A 17174-nucleotide genomic window follows, 5' to 3' on the forward strand; every position below is an offset into this window, starting at 1 on the left:
ATGATAATTTGTATTTCTATTGAGGAAAACTAAGGGATGTGCTTGAGTATGCTGTAACTGGCTACAGACAGCACTCTACCCTATTGTGTTTTTTCTTTCCATTTGAGAACCACCCTGCCATAAAGGGCAAAGCACCTTGTTAGAAGTGACAGAATATATCACTGATCATCCAGTGTTGAGTTTTAAATCTCGGCTATGGAGTCTAACAAAACAAAGTTGCACTTTTTCAAAGTAATTTTTTTTATGACAAGTAGCTTGGTATTTATAAAAGAAGAATGATGGAAAACATCATTGAAGCAATGTATCAGATACTCTTCATAGCTTATTGTCTAGGTCAGTGATTTTTAACTGGTGTGCTGCAAGGATTTTTAAAACATGCAATACCTATTTAGGGGCACTGACCTCTTTTCCCTTAGATTGTCAAAAAAAATGACAACAGCTAACACAATAGCTATCCAGTGTGAATGAATTAGAATTACACTTTTTTTGTCAGATCAGCAAAAATAAATTTTTTGGTGTGCTACAGAATGTTAATAATTGGTTTATGTGTGCCATGAGATGAAAAAGGTTGATAATTGCTGGTCTAGGTAAAGCCTTTATCTTCATATCCAAGAACTGAATTCACTGACATGAAGAGACCTACAGGAAAATTCATCTGAAACACAGAAGTAAGATCGATTGTCATCATCTTGGCTACCACTAATATCTCAAATTTTCTTTGTTACAATATAGGTATATCTTCTGTAAGTTATGAGTACATGGAACTGGAGTGAATTTTTAAGATTTCTATCATGCAGGCAGAAGTAGGATCAGTTTAGCTAAGAACTTTATTGTGGCCTTTCTTTAATGGTATGTGTTGAAAGTCCTTTGCTTTCCAAAATTTTCTCCTCTTTCGCTTATGAAAAAAGGTGATTGATAAAAGTAGAACCAGGGTGGAGAAGAAGCAACAACCAAAGAATATCAGTGGCTTCTTCTGCACAAGAAACAAGCAGACAGCGCACTCTGTGTTTCTTTGAGTCTGACTGCATCTAGGACTATTGTTCTCAGAAGGGAAGCCACCGTTGCTGATCAGTTTGTTGTAAAACTGAATTGAGGATTTAGCTTTTAAGTCAGATGTGAAGAATCCAAATCTGGGTTTAAATTTTTCTTCAGTCAGTTTGAATGCATAATAGCCTTTGATTTTGACTTTATCAACCAGGTATGCTGAAAAAGAAAAATATCAGAAATGAACATTATTAACCATAAATGGATTATAACACACCTTTGAATAAGAATTTAGTTTTCATTGAAACAAGGTAAACCCATGCCCATAAAAAAGGGTGATTTTTCATTAAAGGTCTTTTTAAAAAATGGTTTTTTAGAGAGGAAGGGAGCGGGATAGAGAGAAACATTGATTAAAGAGGAGCATCATTGATTGGCTGCCTCCTGCACACCCCCTTCTGGGGATCAAGCTAGCAACCTGGGCCTGTGCCCTGACTGGAAATAGAACCAGTGACCTTTTGGTTCCTGGGTTGACCCTCAACCACTGAATCACATGGGCCATGCTAAAGGGATGTTATATTCTTTTTTTAAAAAATATATTTTATTGATTTTTTAGAGAGAGGAAGGGAGAAGGATAGTTAGGAACATCGATGAGAGAGAGACATCGATTCAGCTGCCTCCTGCACACTCCCCACTGGGGATGTGCCCACAACCAAGGTACATGCCCTTGACTGGAGTCGAACCTGGGACCCTTCAGTTTGCAGGCGGACGCTCTCTCCACTGAGCCAAACCAGTTAGGGCTGTTAAATTCTTTTGTAATTGATACAAAGGTGGTGAAAATACATAGTTAAGTTTAAAAAAGAAATTGGAAGTAAAACTTTGATTTATAAATGACACAAACACAGCTGGAGGGAAAAGCAAATTTGAGAGTTGATGCCAGGAAGGACTTATTGTCACTTGTTCATAGGGAAAAATCTTACCTATTTGGCCTGATTCCAAACCTCAAATGTGCCCTTAGTGTTGCCCTATAGCCACACTTGGTTTCCCCTAGTCACTCACTCTGTCTTTTTTTTTTTTTATGGTTTTATGGGGGAGTTATCTTATTGTTGCTAATTTCCACTTGAGGATATTTTTCCATTGAGTTTTAGAGTGGAAGGGAAGGGGAAAGATATATTGACTGGTTGCCTCACACACGTGCCCTGACTGGATTGCGCCTGCAACGTAGGTATGTGCCCTTGACTGGAATCAAACCTGGGATCCTCAGTCCTCAGGTCAACATTCTATCTGAGCCTAACTGGCTAGGGGTCCTCTGTCATTCTTGCTTTGAAGTAATGACCTTCCTACTTCACTGAAAAACTGAAGTGCTCAGGGAACTTCCTCAATCTTCCACAAATACCTACCTACCTGCTGGCATCTGCACACATATATTCTGCCTTCTTATTACTCTGATTGATTTGTCTGTGCTCTTGGAGGAGGCTGATTCCTCCACTTACAAACGAAGGTTATTTTCTCTTGCCTACTCAAGGACATTGCTCCATCTGTTCTCTCATGTATCTTCCCTTACTACTGGATCATCTATATATTCTATATATATAAAAAGCCAGTGACCGAATGACCAGTTGCTATGACGCCCACTGCGGCCAGCGAACTGGCCCGATCTTGGGTGGGGCCGGCTGGCCAACCTCCCAGGGCCCCTCCCCATGGCTGGCCCTACCCTCAATCAGCCCCCACCAGATGGGCCTCCACCACCCTGATCAGGGGCAGGGCTGGCCAGCCAACCACCCATGGCCTCTCCCCCAGGCTGCTGGCCCCCTATTGGCCCCCCCACTCGGGGGTAGGGCTGGCCGGCCCACAGCCCCTCCCCATGGCCAACCCCATCAGCCCCCACCACCCTAATTGGCCTGCGTCCCCACCCCCAGCCAGCTCCACCCCCCCATCAGTTACCCCCCCACACACACCAATTGGGGGTGGGGCCCACCAGCCAATTGCCTGCAGCCCTTCCCCCCAGCTGGCCCTGATCGGGGTGGGCTGGCTGGCCAACCTCCCGCCACCTCCTCCCCCTGAAAGTCCCAGCCCCAATTTGCTGATTGGGGCCAGGCTGGCTGGACCCCACTTGTGCATGAATTCATGCACTGGACTGCTAGTTTCCATATAAACAGGCTGTTGGTTATCTTTTACAGCAGTGGGTCCTAGTCAGTGATTTTTGCTGATTTCTCATTTCTGACTTCTGAATACTGAAGTGTCCTAGAACTCAGACCCCCCCTTTTCTATCCTTGCTCCCTTAGTGATTTCAATAAGCCCTATTTTTAAAAAATACCATCCATTTTTTTTCTTGGCTCCCAAATATGTATCTCAGCCCAGACCTCTCCTCTGAACCTGAGACTTACACCTATTAGCTTACTTGACATCTCTAATTGGATGTCTAAGACATCTCAAACTGTGCAACATCAAACAACTCATTTCCAAAAATGTGCCTACCAGTCTCCTCTAACCTAGTAAATGGCCACTTCATCCTTCCCCCGCCCCCCAATATATTTTTATTGATTTCAGAGAGGTAGGGAGAAGGAGGGAGAATCATTGATCGGCTGCCTCCTGCATGCCCCACACTGGGGATCGAGCCTGCAACAACCTGGGCGTGTGCCCTGACTGGGAATTGAACGGTGACCTCCTGGTTCATAGGTCGACACAACCCCTGAGCCATGCCGGCTGGGCTACTTCATTCTTTTAATTACTCAAGCCAAAACTTTGGAATCACTTTTTACTCTTTTCTCACATGCAATCCTGTTGACTTTACCTTAAAAATATACCCACTTTGCCCAGCCAGTGTGGCTCAGTGGTTGAATGTCAATCCATGAACCAGGAGGTCACAGTTCAGGGCGCATGCCTGGATTGTGGGCTCAATCCCCCCAGTAAGGGGTGTGCAGGAGGCATCCCAATCGATGATTCTCTCATCATTGATATTTCTGTCTCCCTTTCTCTCTCTGAAATCAATAAAAACATTAAAATATTTTTAAAAATATATATCCACTTATTACCATCTCCACCTTTTTTTTTGTTTATTGGCTAGTGTCTCAGGAATTTGACCATAACACTAATTTTCTCATGTATGCCCCAGAAAAATAATGCAACTTTTTCCTTAAAAAGAAAAAATTAGCCCTGACCGGTTTGGCTCAGTGGATAAAGCGTCTGGCCTGTGGACTCAAAGGTCCCAGGTTCGATTCCGGTCAAGGGCACGTACCTTGGTTGCAGGCACATCCCCAGTAGGAGGTGTGCAGGAGGCAGCTGAATTGATGTTTCTCTCTCATCGATGTTTCTAACTCTCTATCCCTCTCCTTTCCTCTCTGTAAAAAATCAATAAAATATATTTAAAAAAAAAAGAAAAAATTAAAATACCCAGTACTGTAAATAAAGTTTATTTTCTCTTATTCTGGATCTCCTGACTTTTTGCTTTCAAATGCAGTAACAATCCTAATATTGCTTTAGGCTAGAGGGTGAGGGTCTGCTTCCATATTTTGTACTAAATTAGGTCTAAAATTGGTAATGGGGATGGGGATATATTCCTTCATGGGCCAAGACTTAAGCCCTCAGGGCTGGGTACCCATTTCTCCTCTACATGAGCCGTTAAGATAATGTTAACAAGGAACACATTTATAATGTGATATTAAGAAAAAGTTGGGTACAAGATTGCATTACAGCATGAGCTCAGTTGTATTAAAAATGTCTAGCAAGCACAAGTCTAGGTGCTTGTTTTGGAGAATGGGATTTCAGGTGATTATTTAAAAAAAATACTTTTCTATACTTGCCAAATTTTCCATAATGAGTTAACACTGTCTCTAAGGGGCCTACTCTCCTCTTTTAGTTTTGGTAATCATCACCAGAGGATATTTATTTTTCCCATTGTTTTTCAGAGAGAGTGGGAGGGAAGGAAGAAGGAGAGAGACAAGGACTGGTTGCCTCTGGACTGATTGCCTCCCGCATGTGCCCAACAGGGAATAGAACCTGCGACCATTCCGTGCGTGGGGCTGCCCCTCTAACCATTGATCCCACCGGCCAGGGTTCCCCTCCTCCTTTGTTCCCAGTAGCTGGTGGCCCGCGAGCCTCACCTTTCCTGGCCTCCTGAATGTATTTCTCTAGGTAGTACTTTCGGAGCTCATCGTTTTCCAGAGCTGGGTCATCAATGCCATTGGCCGTGATGTAAACATCCAGGTCGCCATAGTTCCTCCGGATCCAGCTCAGCACCTTCCGCTGTCCCCAGGGCAGCACGGCCAGGCGGGACGGGGAGCTCAGGCAGGTGATGTCTTGCAGAAACTGGACGTCCCTGTCCGTGTCATAGTGGCTGCCGTTCTGGCGCGCGTGCATCACGAACCTGGTGGTGAAGTGGTTCAGGGCATAGAAGTCGGCAGTGCCCTTGACTAGCCGCCTCTCCTCCTCGGTGAACTGAGGCAGCGTGGAGCGCGAGAGCCCTTGCCTGTTCTTGAAGGCGATGTACTCCCTCATGGCCAACGGGTAGTCCCCGGTCTTGAAGAGGGGTTCGGCGAACCAGGCGATTTCGAACTGGAGGAAGCGCTCTGCCGCCTGCCGGTGCGACTCTGCGTAGGGGTTGGCGGGTTCCGCCCAATCCGAATGCAGAGACAGAGAGACCGACCCGCGCTGGGCCGGCCTGTACTGCAGGTCGTAGAGGTGCCAGGCCAGGGCGTGGGCGATCAGCAGGTTGTGGGCCGCCCTGTAGGTGTCGTTACCCGTGCGGTTGTAGATGTCACTCAGTCGGTTGGGCTCGTTGATGGTGATCCAGCGCTTCACCAGGTCCCCCAGCTCCTGGAAGCACAGCCCGGCGTAATCCCGGAAGGCCTTGGCCGTCGATGGGCTCAGCCACCCGCCGCTCTGCTGCAGCGGCGTGGGGAGGCCGAGCTGGGTGTGGGTCGGGTAGTACAAGGTGACCATTGGGGAGATGTTGAGCTTCAGGCCCTCACTGACCACACACCTGTAGTACCGCAGAGCTTGTCGGTTAACTGTGGACAGGTTGCCTGTAGGAAGGACTGAGGGCCAGTCCAGAGCAAACCGGTAGTAGGTGACCTTCATCCTTGCCAACATCTCAACCTGTCTTTTGATGCTGACAAAATCTGTGCATTGACCTGGCCGTGTTTTCAGCTTCACTCCTCCCACTTGGTGCAACAGTCTGTTGCCCGTCACATTCCACACATACAGGTGAGGATCGGTGAACTGTGGGGAGGAAGCCACCAGCTCTGGCTGTGAAAAACAAGCACATTCAGGTCAAGTACATCCAGGTGGACAGGCTGTCAGCATGCATCATCTGAGAGGGAGAAGGGCCTGCTCTTATGTTGCCTCTCACTGACAATAGAGAAGATACATGATGAGTATGTCCTTAACCTAGTATAATGACCCGTGTGTTCCAGCTGTTCTGGTGATGTCATGGAAAAGGCCTGATGGATGATCTTCTTTTCTAGCCCTTGGAATTTCCTAGGGAGACCAGAAGACCTCAGGAAGGAACCACACCCAGGAGGGCTTAGCTTGGAAAAATAAGCTGTTTTACAGAAAACCCTGAGAGGCTGTTTTCCAGTTAATTTGTCCTAGAAACCCAGGTCAGATGATGGGGTCTCATGTGATTTTATTCAAATGCATCAGGATATTGGCTTGGTACTCTCAGTTGACAAGAATCATGGAAGATGGACCCTTTAAACACTGCCACAAATTGAAGCAAAGTTAAAATTCCAGTGTAGAGGATTTCACTGAGGGCAGCACTTCGGGTTAGAGGAGGCTCGTTGATCCCAGCCAAAGTTCCTAAAAGAAGCCTGTGTGATGGGGTAGAGAATGACCCCTTGCATTTGCTGAATGCAAATCTCTAACACCCTCTTCGGTTTGAAAAGTCCAATGATATCATCACATGTGCATCATTATATTCTCCCCACCCACATGCCTGTGAGAACATAGCATTTACTCATCCACCAGGAGAATACTGAACACCCTCTTTATGCAAGGCACTTGGATACAAGCAGAAAGGACAGTAAAATACTCCCCAGAAACTCCCAAGTTGCCTCTTTGATCTGATGGTGTCTCGTTCCCTACTCCTCACCAGGAGATAGCCCTGGACTCTCTCTGAAACTCAGGCTTGGCAACCCTGTACAGTGACCGCTCAATCTCACTCACCTTACAGGTGTGCTGTGAGGAGTCAGTGACTCTGGGAAAGTGCTCTGTCAACTCTAAAGCACACTGTACAAACATAAACTAGACATGACTTGGGTTTAGTTTTCCCTGGTTGCAATAATTGCCTGCTAGCTAAATTATAACAGAAGAGGGCTTAAGAAAAAAACACTTCCAAATTCAAGATTAATAAGAAAAAGTAAAAGTTGGTTTTTTTAAAAAATGACTTGTTTTAACTTCTTGTTTTAAAGTACTTTTCTCCCCATGGCTGAATTTAAGTGCACCTGGAAAAAAATGATAATTAACCTTTGGTAAATATTTTCCCTCTAATTGTTTTCGCATGTGTCATTTTTCATAGTCTAATTATGAAACCATATCACTGCTCACTTGCCATCTGTCAACCAGTTATCTAGAACATTAAACTGAGAGAACATTGATCAGGTGAGCATGAAGTTAAATCTGTATATAATTATTTGAGTAAAATCCTTCTAGCCTAGATGGCCAGTTTCAGTGTCTTGAAACATCAGAGCATCCTGGTAATGATAGGGTGTTTACAAAGGGCAATCTTGCCATAAGGTAAGGCAATATTAAATGAAAATGTCTTACTTGTAAAAACCTCCAGAAAGCATTAGTCTTAGCAAGTGGTGTGTGACTAATCTGCTAACAGATCTAGTTAAAGATAATGCACCTTGCTCTCAACCCTAGCTCCCAGAGCTTGGTTCTAAATTATTCCCCACTAAAAGGATCCTGAGCTTTGGAGGAATATGGCTTTTTCCAGGCCTGGGGCAGGAGGAGAATGAGGTGATGCTGGTACATCTTGTGCCAGAAAAATAAGGAAGTGCTTAAGAATAGAAAAGGAAATCTCAAAATGACAGGAGCAGCTGAAAGGAGTCCCATTGGCCAAATTTGAGATAATTTGAGCATCAAAAGGAATAATGAAACAATGACAACAATGTCATTAAAAAACACACACACACACACATAATAAATGTAGATGGAATAATCTAATTAGAAATTTGCCATTTTGGCTCTGGCTAGGTAGCTCAGTTGGTTAGAGCATTGTCCCAATATGCCAAAGTTGTGGGTTCAATCTCAGGTCAGGGCACATACAAGAACCAACCAACAAATGTATAAATACGTGGAACAATAAATGTTTCTCAAAAAAAAAAAAAAATGTTTCTCTCTTTCTCTTCCTCTCTCTCTAAAAATCAATAAATAAAAACAAAAACAAACAAACAGGATAAATTCACCATTTTGCAATTTATAAAGTATAATTAAGACAAGATTCATGAATCAGTATGAAGACCATTGGGTGAAATGCTATTGGGGAATAGGATATTTATATGGTCTCAAAGTATCACCATCAGATTACTTTTTAATTACAAATGGAAAAGATACCTTTCAATGAAGAGATCTGGCAAATGCCACCTTAACTAAGAAATCTGGTGACAACTACTTCAACTAACTTCTTTAGTAATGAAACAAGCTGATGTCATGTACTTTCTGATGTGATACACATCGTCTATGTACTATTATGTCCAGAAATGGTTAACTGAGTCTAATAAAGAAACAATCAGAAATCCATGAGACATTATATAAGCAACTGGCCTGTACTCTTCAAAAAAGTCAATATTGGAGGCCCAGTGCACGAATTCGTGCACAGCTGGGTTCCGGCCGGCCCAGCCCCAATCAGGGCAGATGAGAGCTAGGCCTGTCGAGAGGAGGAGATGGTGGGAGGTTGGCTGGCTAGCCTGCTCCGATCAGGGCCGGGCTGGCTGGGGGAAGGGGCCGTAGGCAATTGGCTGGCGGGCTCCACCCCCGATTGGGGTTGGGGGACCGATTGGGGGGTGAGGCTGGCCAGGAGGAGGGGTGGTGGGCTGGCTGGCCCTGCCCCCGAATGGGATGGGGGTGCCAATCAGGGGCCAGTGGCCTGGGGGAGTGGCCTTGGGTGGTTGGCCAGCCAGCCCTGCCCCTGATCAGAGTGGGGGTCTGATCTGGGGTAGGGCCAGGTGGGGGAGGGGCTACAGGAGGTTGGCCAGCTGGCCCCACCCCCTATTGGGGTGGGGGGGGTGATCAGGGGTGGAGTGGGCTGAGGGGAGGGTCTGTGGGCCTATTGTGGTAGGGTAGGCTGATTGGGGGCGGGGCTGGCCAGGGGGAACGGAGGGGGAGTTTGGCCGCCGGCCCGCTCTTGATCAGGGTGGGAGAGTCCCATCAGGGGCCGGCCGGCAGTGGGGAGAGGCCATGAGGTTGGCTGGCCAGCCCCACCCCCTGATCGGCTAGTTCGTTGGCCACAGTGGGCATCATAGCGACCAGTCGTTATGGCCGTTATGGTCGCTGGCTTTTTATATAGATAGATAGGTTTCTCTCTCTGTTTCTTCTTGTGAGCAATCCCTTTAGCATTTCTTGTAATCCTGGCTTGGGGTGATGTACTCCTTTAGCCTTTTTTTTGTCTGGGAAGCTCTTTATTTGGCTGTCTATTTTGAATGATAGCCTTTCTGGATATAGTAATCTTTGCTTTCCATTACCTTGAGTACTTCATACCATTCCCTTCTGGCCTATAGAGTTTCTGATGAGAATCAGGTGTCAGCCTATGGGAACTCCTTTGTAGGTAACAGTTTTCTCTTGCTGCCTTTAAGATTCTCTCTTTGTCTTTAATTTTTGGCATTTAATTATGATGTGTCTGGGCATGGGTCTGTTTTGGTTCTTCTTGTGTGGGGTTCTCTGTGCCTCCTGACCTTGTGTGACTTTTTCCTCTACCAGGTTAGGGAAGTTTTCTACCATTATTTCTTCAAGCACCTCTCTATTCCTTTCTTCCTCTCTGCCTCTTCTCGAACACCTACTATTCTAATATTGTTATGTTTCACATTGTCCCACAGCTCCCTTAAGCTGTCCTCCTGTTTTTTAATTGTTTTCTAAAATAAAATAAAAAGAAAAGAAACAAAAAAGTCAATACTGTGAGGTTGGGGGATTGTTCTGAATTAAAAGAGGCTAAAGATACATGAAAGCCAATGTGTTATCCTTGTTTGTGATCAATTTTTTAAAAAATCTATAAAGGACATTTTTGGAACATTTAGGGAAATTTGAATATGGATTGTACATTAAATGATATTGAGTCAATACTAAAATACATAATATTATAATGAGAGAGAAAGTAAATGTGGCCACATGTTAACAATCAATTTGTCTTGATGAGGGGAATATGTGTGTTTATTGTACTAGTTTGAAATTTTGCAAAACAAAACGTTGGAGGAGGAAAGAATGCTAAGAGGTGGGGTGAGTGGGTATAAAGTGGGGATGTGTGAGGGTAGGCATAGTAATATATTTATTTTCATTTAGGGATATAAAGCTTTTTTAAATTAAAGTACAGTTGACACAATATTATGTTAGTTTCAGGTATACAACATAGTGATTTGATATTTACATACCTTACGAAGTGATCACCATGAAAAGTCTAGTAACCATTTGTCACCATACAAAGTTATTGTGACATTGTTTTTTTTGTTTTGTTTTGTTTTTTTGTTTTTTTTAAAATATATTTTATTGATGTTTTACAGAGAGGAAGGGAGGGAGATAGAGAGTTGGAAACATCGATGAGAGAGAAACATCGATCAGCTGCCTCCTGCACATCTCCCACTGGGGATGTGCCCGCAACCCAGGTACATGCCCTTGACCGGAATCGAACCTGGGACCTTTCAGTCCACAGGCCGACGCTCTATCCACTGAGCCAAACCGGTTTTGGCTATTGTGACATTGTTGACTGTATTCCCTATGCTGCACATTGTAGCCTTGTGACTTATTTATAACTAAGTTTGTACCTCTTAATCCCCTTCACCTTTTTGCCCATCCCTTCATCTCCCAACCCTCTGGCAATTATCAGTTTGTGCTCTCTATGGGTCTGTTTGGTTTTTGTTTGTTCATTTGTTTAGTCTTTTAGATTCCACATATAAATGAAATGATACAGTATTTGTCTTTCTCTGATTTACTTAATTTAGCATATTAATACCCTCTAGGTCAGGGGTGGGCAACCCCTGGCACACGTGCCAAACCTGGCACGCCAGTAACTTTTGCTGGCACGCGAAACCCTCTCTTATAATCTTCCACTTACAATTATTTTCTTAATATTGACTTTTTTATTTTTCAGATAAATTCAGTGTAGGTGCATCTTAGATAAATAATTTTACATAACAAGTTATCTTAAAGACCATAGACATGGATTGATGAGAGAGGGGAAGAGCAATTTCTATGCCTCTGCCTTAACTCTCCCTGCCTTCCTAGATCCAACCAATGTTTTGGTTTCATCCACATACGCTTGTGAATCTTTGTTCTCAGTGATGAATTTTGTTAAGTCTCGTAATAGGAGTCGCCTGACGGATGAAAAGTAGTAGCTCGTGCATCTCTCTGAAGGTCACGAAATATAAACCTGATGTAAAATCTCTGTCATCAGTGATGCAGCAGCAAAAGTCCCACTGATAATATCAAACGGAGTCATAAAGTTTTCTGTCGGACTATCAGTGTACATGTATACATTAAAAAATAAATATATTTTTCATCATCATATGCCGGGGTCCAACCCCAGCAGGTCCAGGGGTCCCCAAAGGTGTGGATGGAGTCGGCGAAGAAGGAATGACACAGGGACTTCTCCAGCCAGGTTTGGTCGCCATGTTCTAGTCAGGTTCTCTTGCCAATTTCTGTAGTCAGGTTCAGTCCAGGATCTATTGCCATGTTCTCTCCAGCGAAGTTCTTCTGTTTCCAGGCTCCCTGTAGGTTCTGTCTTCTGAATTCTGTCTCATGAGTTCTGTGTTCTAAGTTCTGAGTGTTTCTGTCTTGTTACAACTGTATTTATACCAGTTGATTCAATCCTATCAATCTCTATTACAAAGGTTAGGGCGTTTCTTATCTCCATTCCAGGGAGAAAAGATTATGTAGCTTAAGCATGATTGTTCATAGTTAAAGGGATTAATTACCCGCCTGGCACTTAGTTGAGGGGTTTTATTCCCTCCCTAACTTCAGGGGAAAATCCCTACCTGGGGATTCAACCTTTCTCGGAGAGGTGACTTTGGTTAAAACACAGCGCCAAGAAGGTGAGCAAACATATTAAGAACCGTATGCCATATATGCCAGGTCCCTTGAAACAGCAAGGATGGACCGGCTCCCAGCAATCATATACTATGTTTTTGTAGCTCGAATGAATTTTGTTATTTCTTCAAGGTTCTTCACATATGTACACCTTAAGAGATATCAAGTAGGCGTAACATGTTCTCAAAATTTAGGGTTGGCATGCAGAAGAATTTTGAGTCAGAGATTTTGCTGGTTTTGGCACACACTCACAAAAAGGTTGCCCACCCCTGCTCTAGGTCCATTCGTTTTGTCACAAATGGCACAATAATATTCTTAAAGTGATACTTTCATTTTGTCAGTTTTCCTATAGAGACATCTAGTTTTTGTCAGCACAGCATCTATTCATACATCCTCTGGCTGAAATGTCAGAAAGCATCCTAATTTTTCTTGGCAAATGATTCAACTTCACTCTTAGTTCAAATTCAAAGGGAGCTGACTTCTTGCTGGGTTGCGGGTGTGAGCATGAAACCCAGACCTAGTTGATTGCAGAATTACTTTCCCCTGACCTGAGTGATCAGCTCTTGAGACTAGGAATGGGGTCTTTAGAATGGGGCAGACATTCACATCACCACTCAATGTGAAACAGATGGAGGTCTTCAGATAGGGCAGGAGGAAATTGCAGGTTGGGTCATGTACAGGCAGGAACTCCTGTCTCTTTTGGATCTCTCTTTGCTAGGCCTGGAATTTTGAAAAATATAAACCCACTTGAAGTGGCAGGGAAGAGATGGCTGTCTGACTATGCTGTGTGCAGGAGGAGACAGGAACTGGGTAAGTAAGTGGCTCTGTAGGGTACACGAGCTGAAGGTGAGTCACTGTGTCTGTGTGGCTCTGTATGTTTCTCCTTTTATCACGTCTGGGCTTTTACTAAAGTCTTGTTTAAATATTGACAGGGTTTGAGATTCATAACCTGTGAACACTGCCTACTTATTACGGTTTGAGCCCTTTTGTCTGGTCCCATCTTTGTACATCTTGTTGTCTTTCTATATGCTTCTAGAATACAGGCAATAGTGTGGTACTGTGAGGTCTTATAGTGGTCAGGAGACAGATCTGGGGAACCTGGACAAATTGTGTAACTTCCCTAATCTTCAGCTTTCTTGCCTATAAAATTCGGGGTTTAAGATTAGCTAAAGACAACTTGCATACATTTAGGTAAATGCTTGGCACGTAATAAGGGCTTAAAAATAGTTGTTATTATTATTTTGGAGAAAGCACTCTGCCTCTGGGAGCTTGAGGGTGGCTTGTTACAGTTGTGCCACTATTTGTGTTACCTTGGGCAAGTCACTTAGGTATCAATTATTAATTGATATATCTCACTTTCCTCATTCATAAAATGAAGCATTTGGAACAGGGGTTCCCTAAGGTCTCACTTGGCTCTAAAAGTTGACCTTGCCCTAGCGGTTTGGCTCAGTGGATAGAGCGTCGGCCTGTGGACCAAAGGGTCCTGGGTTTGATTTCAGTCAAGGGCATTTACCTGGATTGCAGGCTCCTCCCCGGCCAGGGCCCTCATCAGGGCTCGTGCAGGAGGCAACCAATCTATGTGTTTCTCTCACATTGATGTTTCTCTCTCTTTTCCACTCTCTCTGAAAGATCAATGGAAAAATATCCTTGGGTGAGGATTAACAACAATAAAAGTTGACCTTTTTCATTCACTATGTATTGAGCCTGAGCTTCTCTAGTGAGGCATACATATAGCAGGCAGCAAAGCCTCAAACATGTCCACCCTCATGCGGAGAAAGTTTGCATTCTAGTGGGGAAGACGGGTGATAACTAAGAAGAATGTGTGAAGTGATTACCAGGGGCTGGGAGGTGGGGGAAGTGGGAAGATATTTGTCCAAGGGTACAAACTTCCAGTTATAAGATTAGCAAGTACAGCATGGTGGCTATGGTTCATAATACTGTGTTATATTCTTTTTTTAAAAAATATATTTTATTGATCTTTTACAGAGAGGAAAGGAGAGAGATAGAGAGTTAGAAACATCGATGAGAGAGAAACATCGATCAGCTGCCTCCTGCACATCTCCTACTGGGGATGTGCCCGCAACCCAGGTACATGCCCTTGACCGGAATCAAACCTGGGACCCTTCAGTCCGCAGGCCGACGCTCTATCCACTGAGCCAAACCGGTTTCGGCATGTGTTATGTTCTTGAAAGTTGCTAAGAGAGTATGATTTTTTTTAAAAGAAATGTTTTTATTGATTTTTAGAGAGAGGAAGGGAGAGGGATAGAGAAATAGAAACAATGAGAGAGCAACATCATCGATCAGCTGCCTCCTGCATGCCCCATACTGGGAATCGAGCCCGCAACCCAGGCATGTGCCCTGAGCGGGAATTGAACCAGTGACCTCTTGGTTTGTGGGTTGATGCTGAGCCATTGAGCCACACCGGCCCGGCAGGGAGTATATCTTAAGCACTCTTACCATGAAAAGAAGTGGGAATTTTGTGACGGTGTGGAGGTGGTAGTTAACGCCTCGGTGGTAATCATTTTGTGATATATAAATGTATCAAATCAACAAAAGCTGTATATCTTACACTTACACAACATTGTTATATCGCTTATATTTCAGTAAATATAACCTGGAGGAGAAAATGTGTAAAGTCCATATATGTTAGGGAGTGATGAGTGCTACATGGAAAATATAAAGAGGAAAGGGGTGAGAGGTGATAGTAATGGGGCTATGACTTTTGGGAGTGGAAGGAAGCCTTTTTGAGAACATGACATTTGAGTAAATATTTGCAGAAGGTGAGGAATGGGATGTGTGGGGAGGCCCCTCTGGGATATAGAGACCTCATAAGGCAAATTACCTAAATCTATCAAATAACAGGAATGACTTAAATAAAGGGCCACTGAGTAATTTGCTTTTGGCAAAACAAAAACCTATAAAATGTTTTCCCTATAACTTTGACACTGCTCACAAGTGCCTCTCACAAAAAGAACTCAGTTGTTTCTAGACTTGAGGGCATCCTCTCCGACTCCTTCACCAAGCTCCCCATCATGAGTCCCGGCACACGCAAGACTCTCAGGAAGCCTTCGTTCTTCTCTTCCTCATCCTTCCTCTTCCCCCAAGTCCCCTTCAGAACCTCCCAGTAACCGTGGCATTTGATATGGTCTGACGGCTCTCTCTTAGCTGCCACTGAGTAAGTGCAATAAAATTTTGAACACTATTGTCCCGCCTTAGAGTTAAGTAGCCACTTACCTTGAGGACAGACTCAGTGACGCCCCAGGAGAAATCGCAGGGAAACTCACCCCGCACGTCGGAGGTGGACTCTTTTAGAGGGAAACCATTTTCTCGTATGATCTGTTTATAGTAATGTGCTGAGGACTTGGGCTTTCTTTCCTTTTGTTTACTATTAAAATCCACATAAAATAATCCTCGACGTGTGGTGTAGCCATCCTGCCATTCAAAGCCATCCAGGAGAGACCAGGCAGTGTAACCAAACACGCGTATTTCATCAAACCTTATTGCTGCACAGAGAGAGAGAGAGAGAAAATCAGAGATGTTTGGAGGCCTAAACACACTCGTTCATGTTGATGGCTTCACCAACACCAGGCCAAGGGGACAGCGTGTTGTGAAACCAACCTTTTGCCCAATTTGTAGGCCCATTCGATCAAATAGAAAATTCATGTTTATCCTTGAAAAGCAGCGTCTATGTATTTATTTCCACCCAGGATGGTCCTCCCCCAGCAAGTGAACCACAGTCAAAGCATCCAACTGAACATTTTCCTGAGACTCGGTGTGCAGGTCTGTGTCAGAGGGCATGGTGGCTCCCAGAACTCCTTGGGACAAATGTCTGCTTAGGACCAAGAGCGTCTCATTTCAAGCTTGGGTTGGTTCCCATTTGTGGACAAACTATCTTCTATGAAACGGTCCTTCAGGGACTGAAAAACTAGCTTTGAGAATGAACATACGTGGATGTAACTATAAGGAGGGGAAAGCCGCGCAGTGATGTAAGAGAAGAAGCACTCACTGGGCGGAGGGGCAGGGAAGGGGGGTACTGTTGGGCAAGTTCCTTGACTTTAGTTTTCTCATTTGTAAACAGAAAAGATGGGAAAAGATGATCTCTCAGGGCCTTCCTAACTTTACAACGCTGATTCAACGACTTTTAGGAGTTGGGTAGACCTGAGATATGAAAATCAACAGACAGCAGCAATAAAAGCAACAAAGACTCAAAACCAATCAGGAAACTTTTTTTTTTTTTTTACTAAAAGCTTTCATTTCTCTCACAGGAATGCCTCACTTCTGCACTTTTGATTTTTGCTGTTGTTGTTAATCCTCACCCGAGCATATTTTTCCGTTGATTTTTTAGAGAGAGTGGACGGGAGGGGGAGAGACAGAGAGAGTGAGAAACATCAACGTGTCTCACATCGATTGGTTGTCACCCAGGGCCAGGGATCGAGCCTGCAACCGAGGTACGTGCCCTTGACCAGAATCGAACCCAGGACCCTTTAATCTGTGGGCCGATGCTCTATCCACTGAGCCAAACTGGCTAGGGTGCATTTTCTGGGTTTTATCATTGACACCCTTTTCCTAAAAGGTAGAAAATCCTGACCAAGAGATTTCTTTGAGATCACTGATGTTTGAAATAAATACATTTTAACAGGCCCTGGTTCTAACCCCGTTTGTATAGGGCACTGAGGAGAGGTGGAATAGTGACACCTGGGAAATGACACCCTTCTGCCCACGGGCATGGCGTTAGGCCCAGGCCCTCTGCTCCAGAGGCCCCCTGTACACATGCCTGTGGCTGGGCACGACTCTGTTCCATGCTGCTCCTTCCTGCAGGGTGGGCAGCAGGCTCTTGCTGTTCCTGAGGACGGTCCCTGAGCACTCTCTTCGGCAGAATCTGGGATTTTTCTCCAGACAGGTGGCTTTTAAAGAGAGCTACAGAATTTCAGAAGGATCTACCGAGAATTCCTTTATAT

General features: G+C 44.3%; 1 protein-coding gene across 1 annotated transcript in view; it reads right to left on the reverse strand.

Moving 5' to 3' along the window:
- Positions 1-424: 424 nt before the first annotated feature.
- Positions 425-17174, reverse strand: part of KLB (klotho beta) — a 38806-nt gene continuing 22056 nt past the window's right edge. Inside the window, exons 3-5 of the mRNA XM_059673175.1 lie at positions 15451-15719; positions 5085-6228; positions 425-1203 (exon numbers count right to left, since the gene is read on the reverse strand). Coding sequence (XP_059529158.1) covers positions 815-1203; positions 5085-6228; positions 15451-15719 — 1802 coding nt within the window. The 3' untranslated portion in view covers positions 425-814. The remainder of the gene's footprint in view (positions 1204-5084; positions 6229-15450; positions 15720-17174) is intronic.

The sequence above is a fragment of the Myotis daubentonii genome, chromosome 1 (assembly GCF_963259705.1).
Source record: "Myotis daubentonii chromosome 1, mMyoDau2.1, whole genome shotgun sequence".
Classification (NCBI taxonomy): domain Eukaryota; kingdom Metazoa; phylum Chordata; class Mammalia; order Chiroptera; family Vespertilionidae; genus Myotis; species Myotis daubentonii.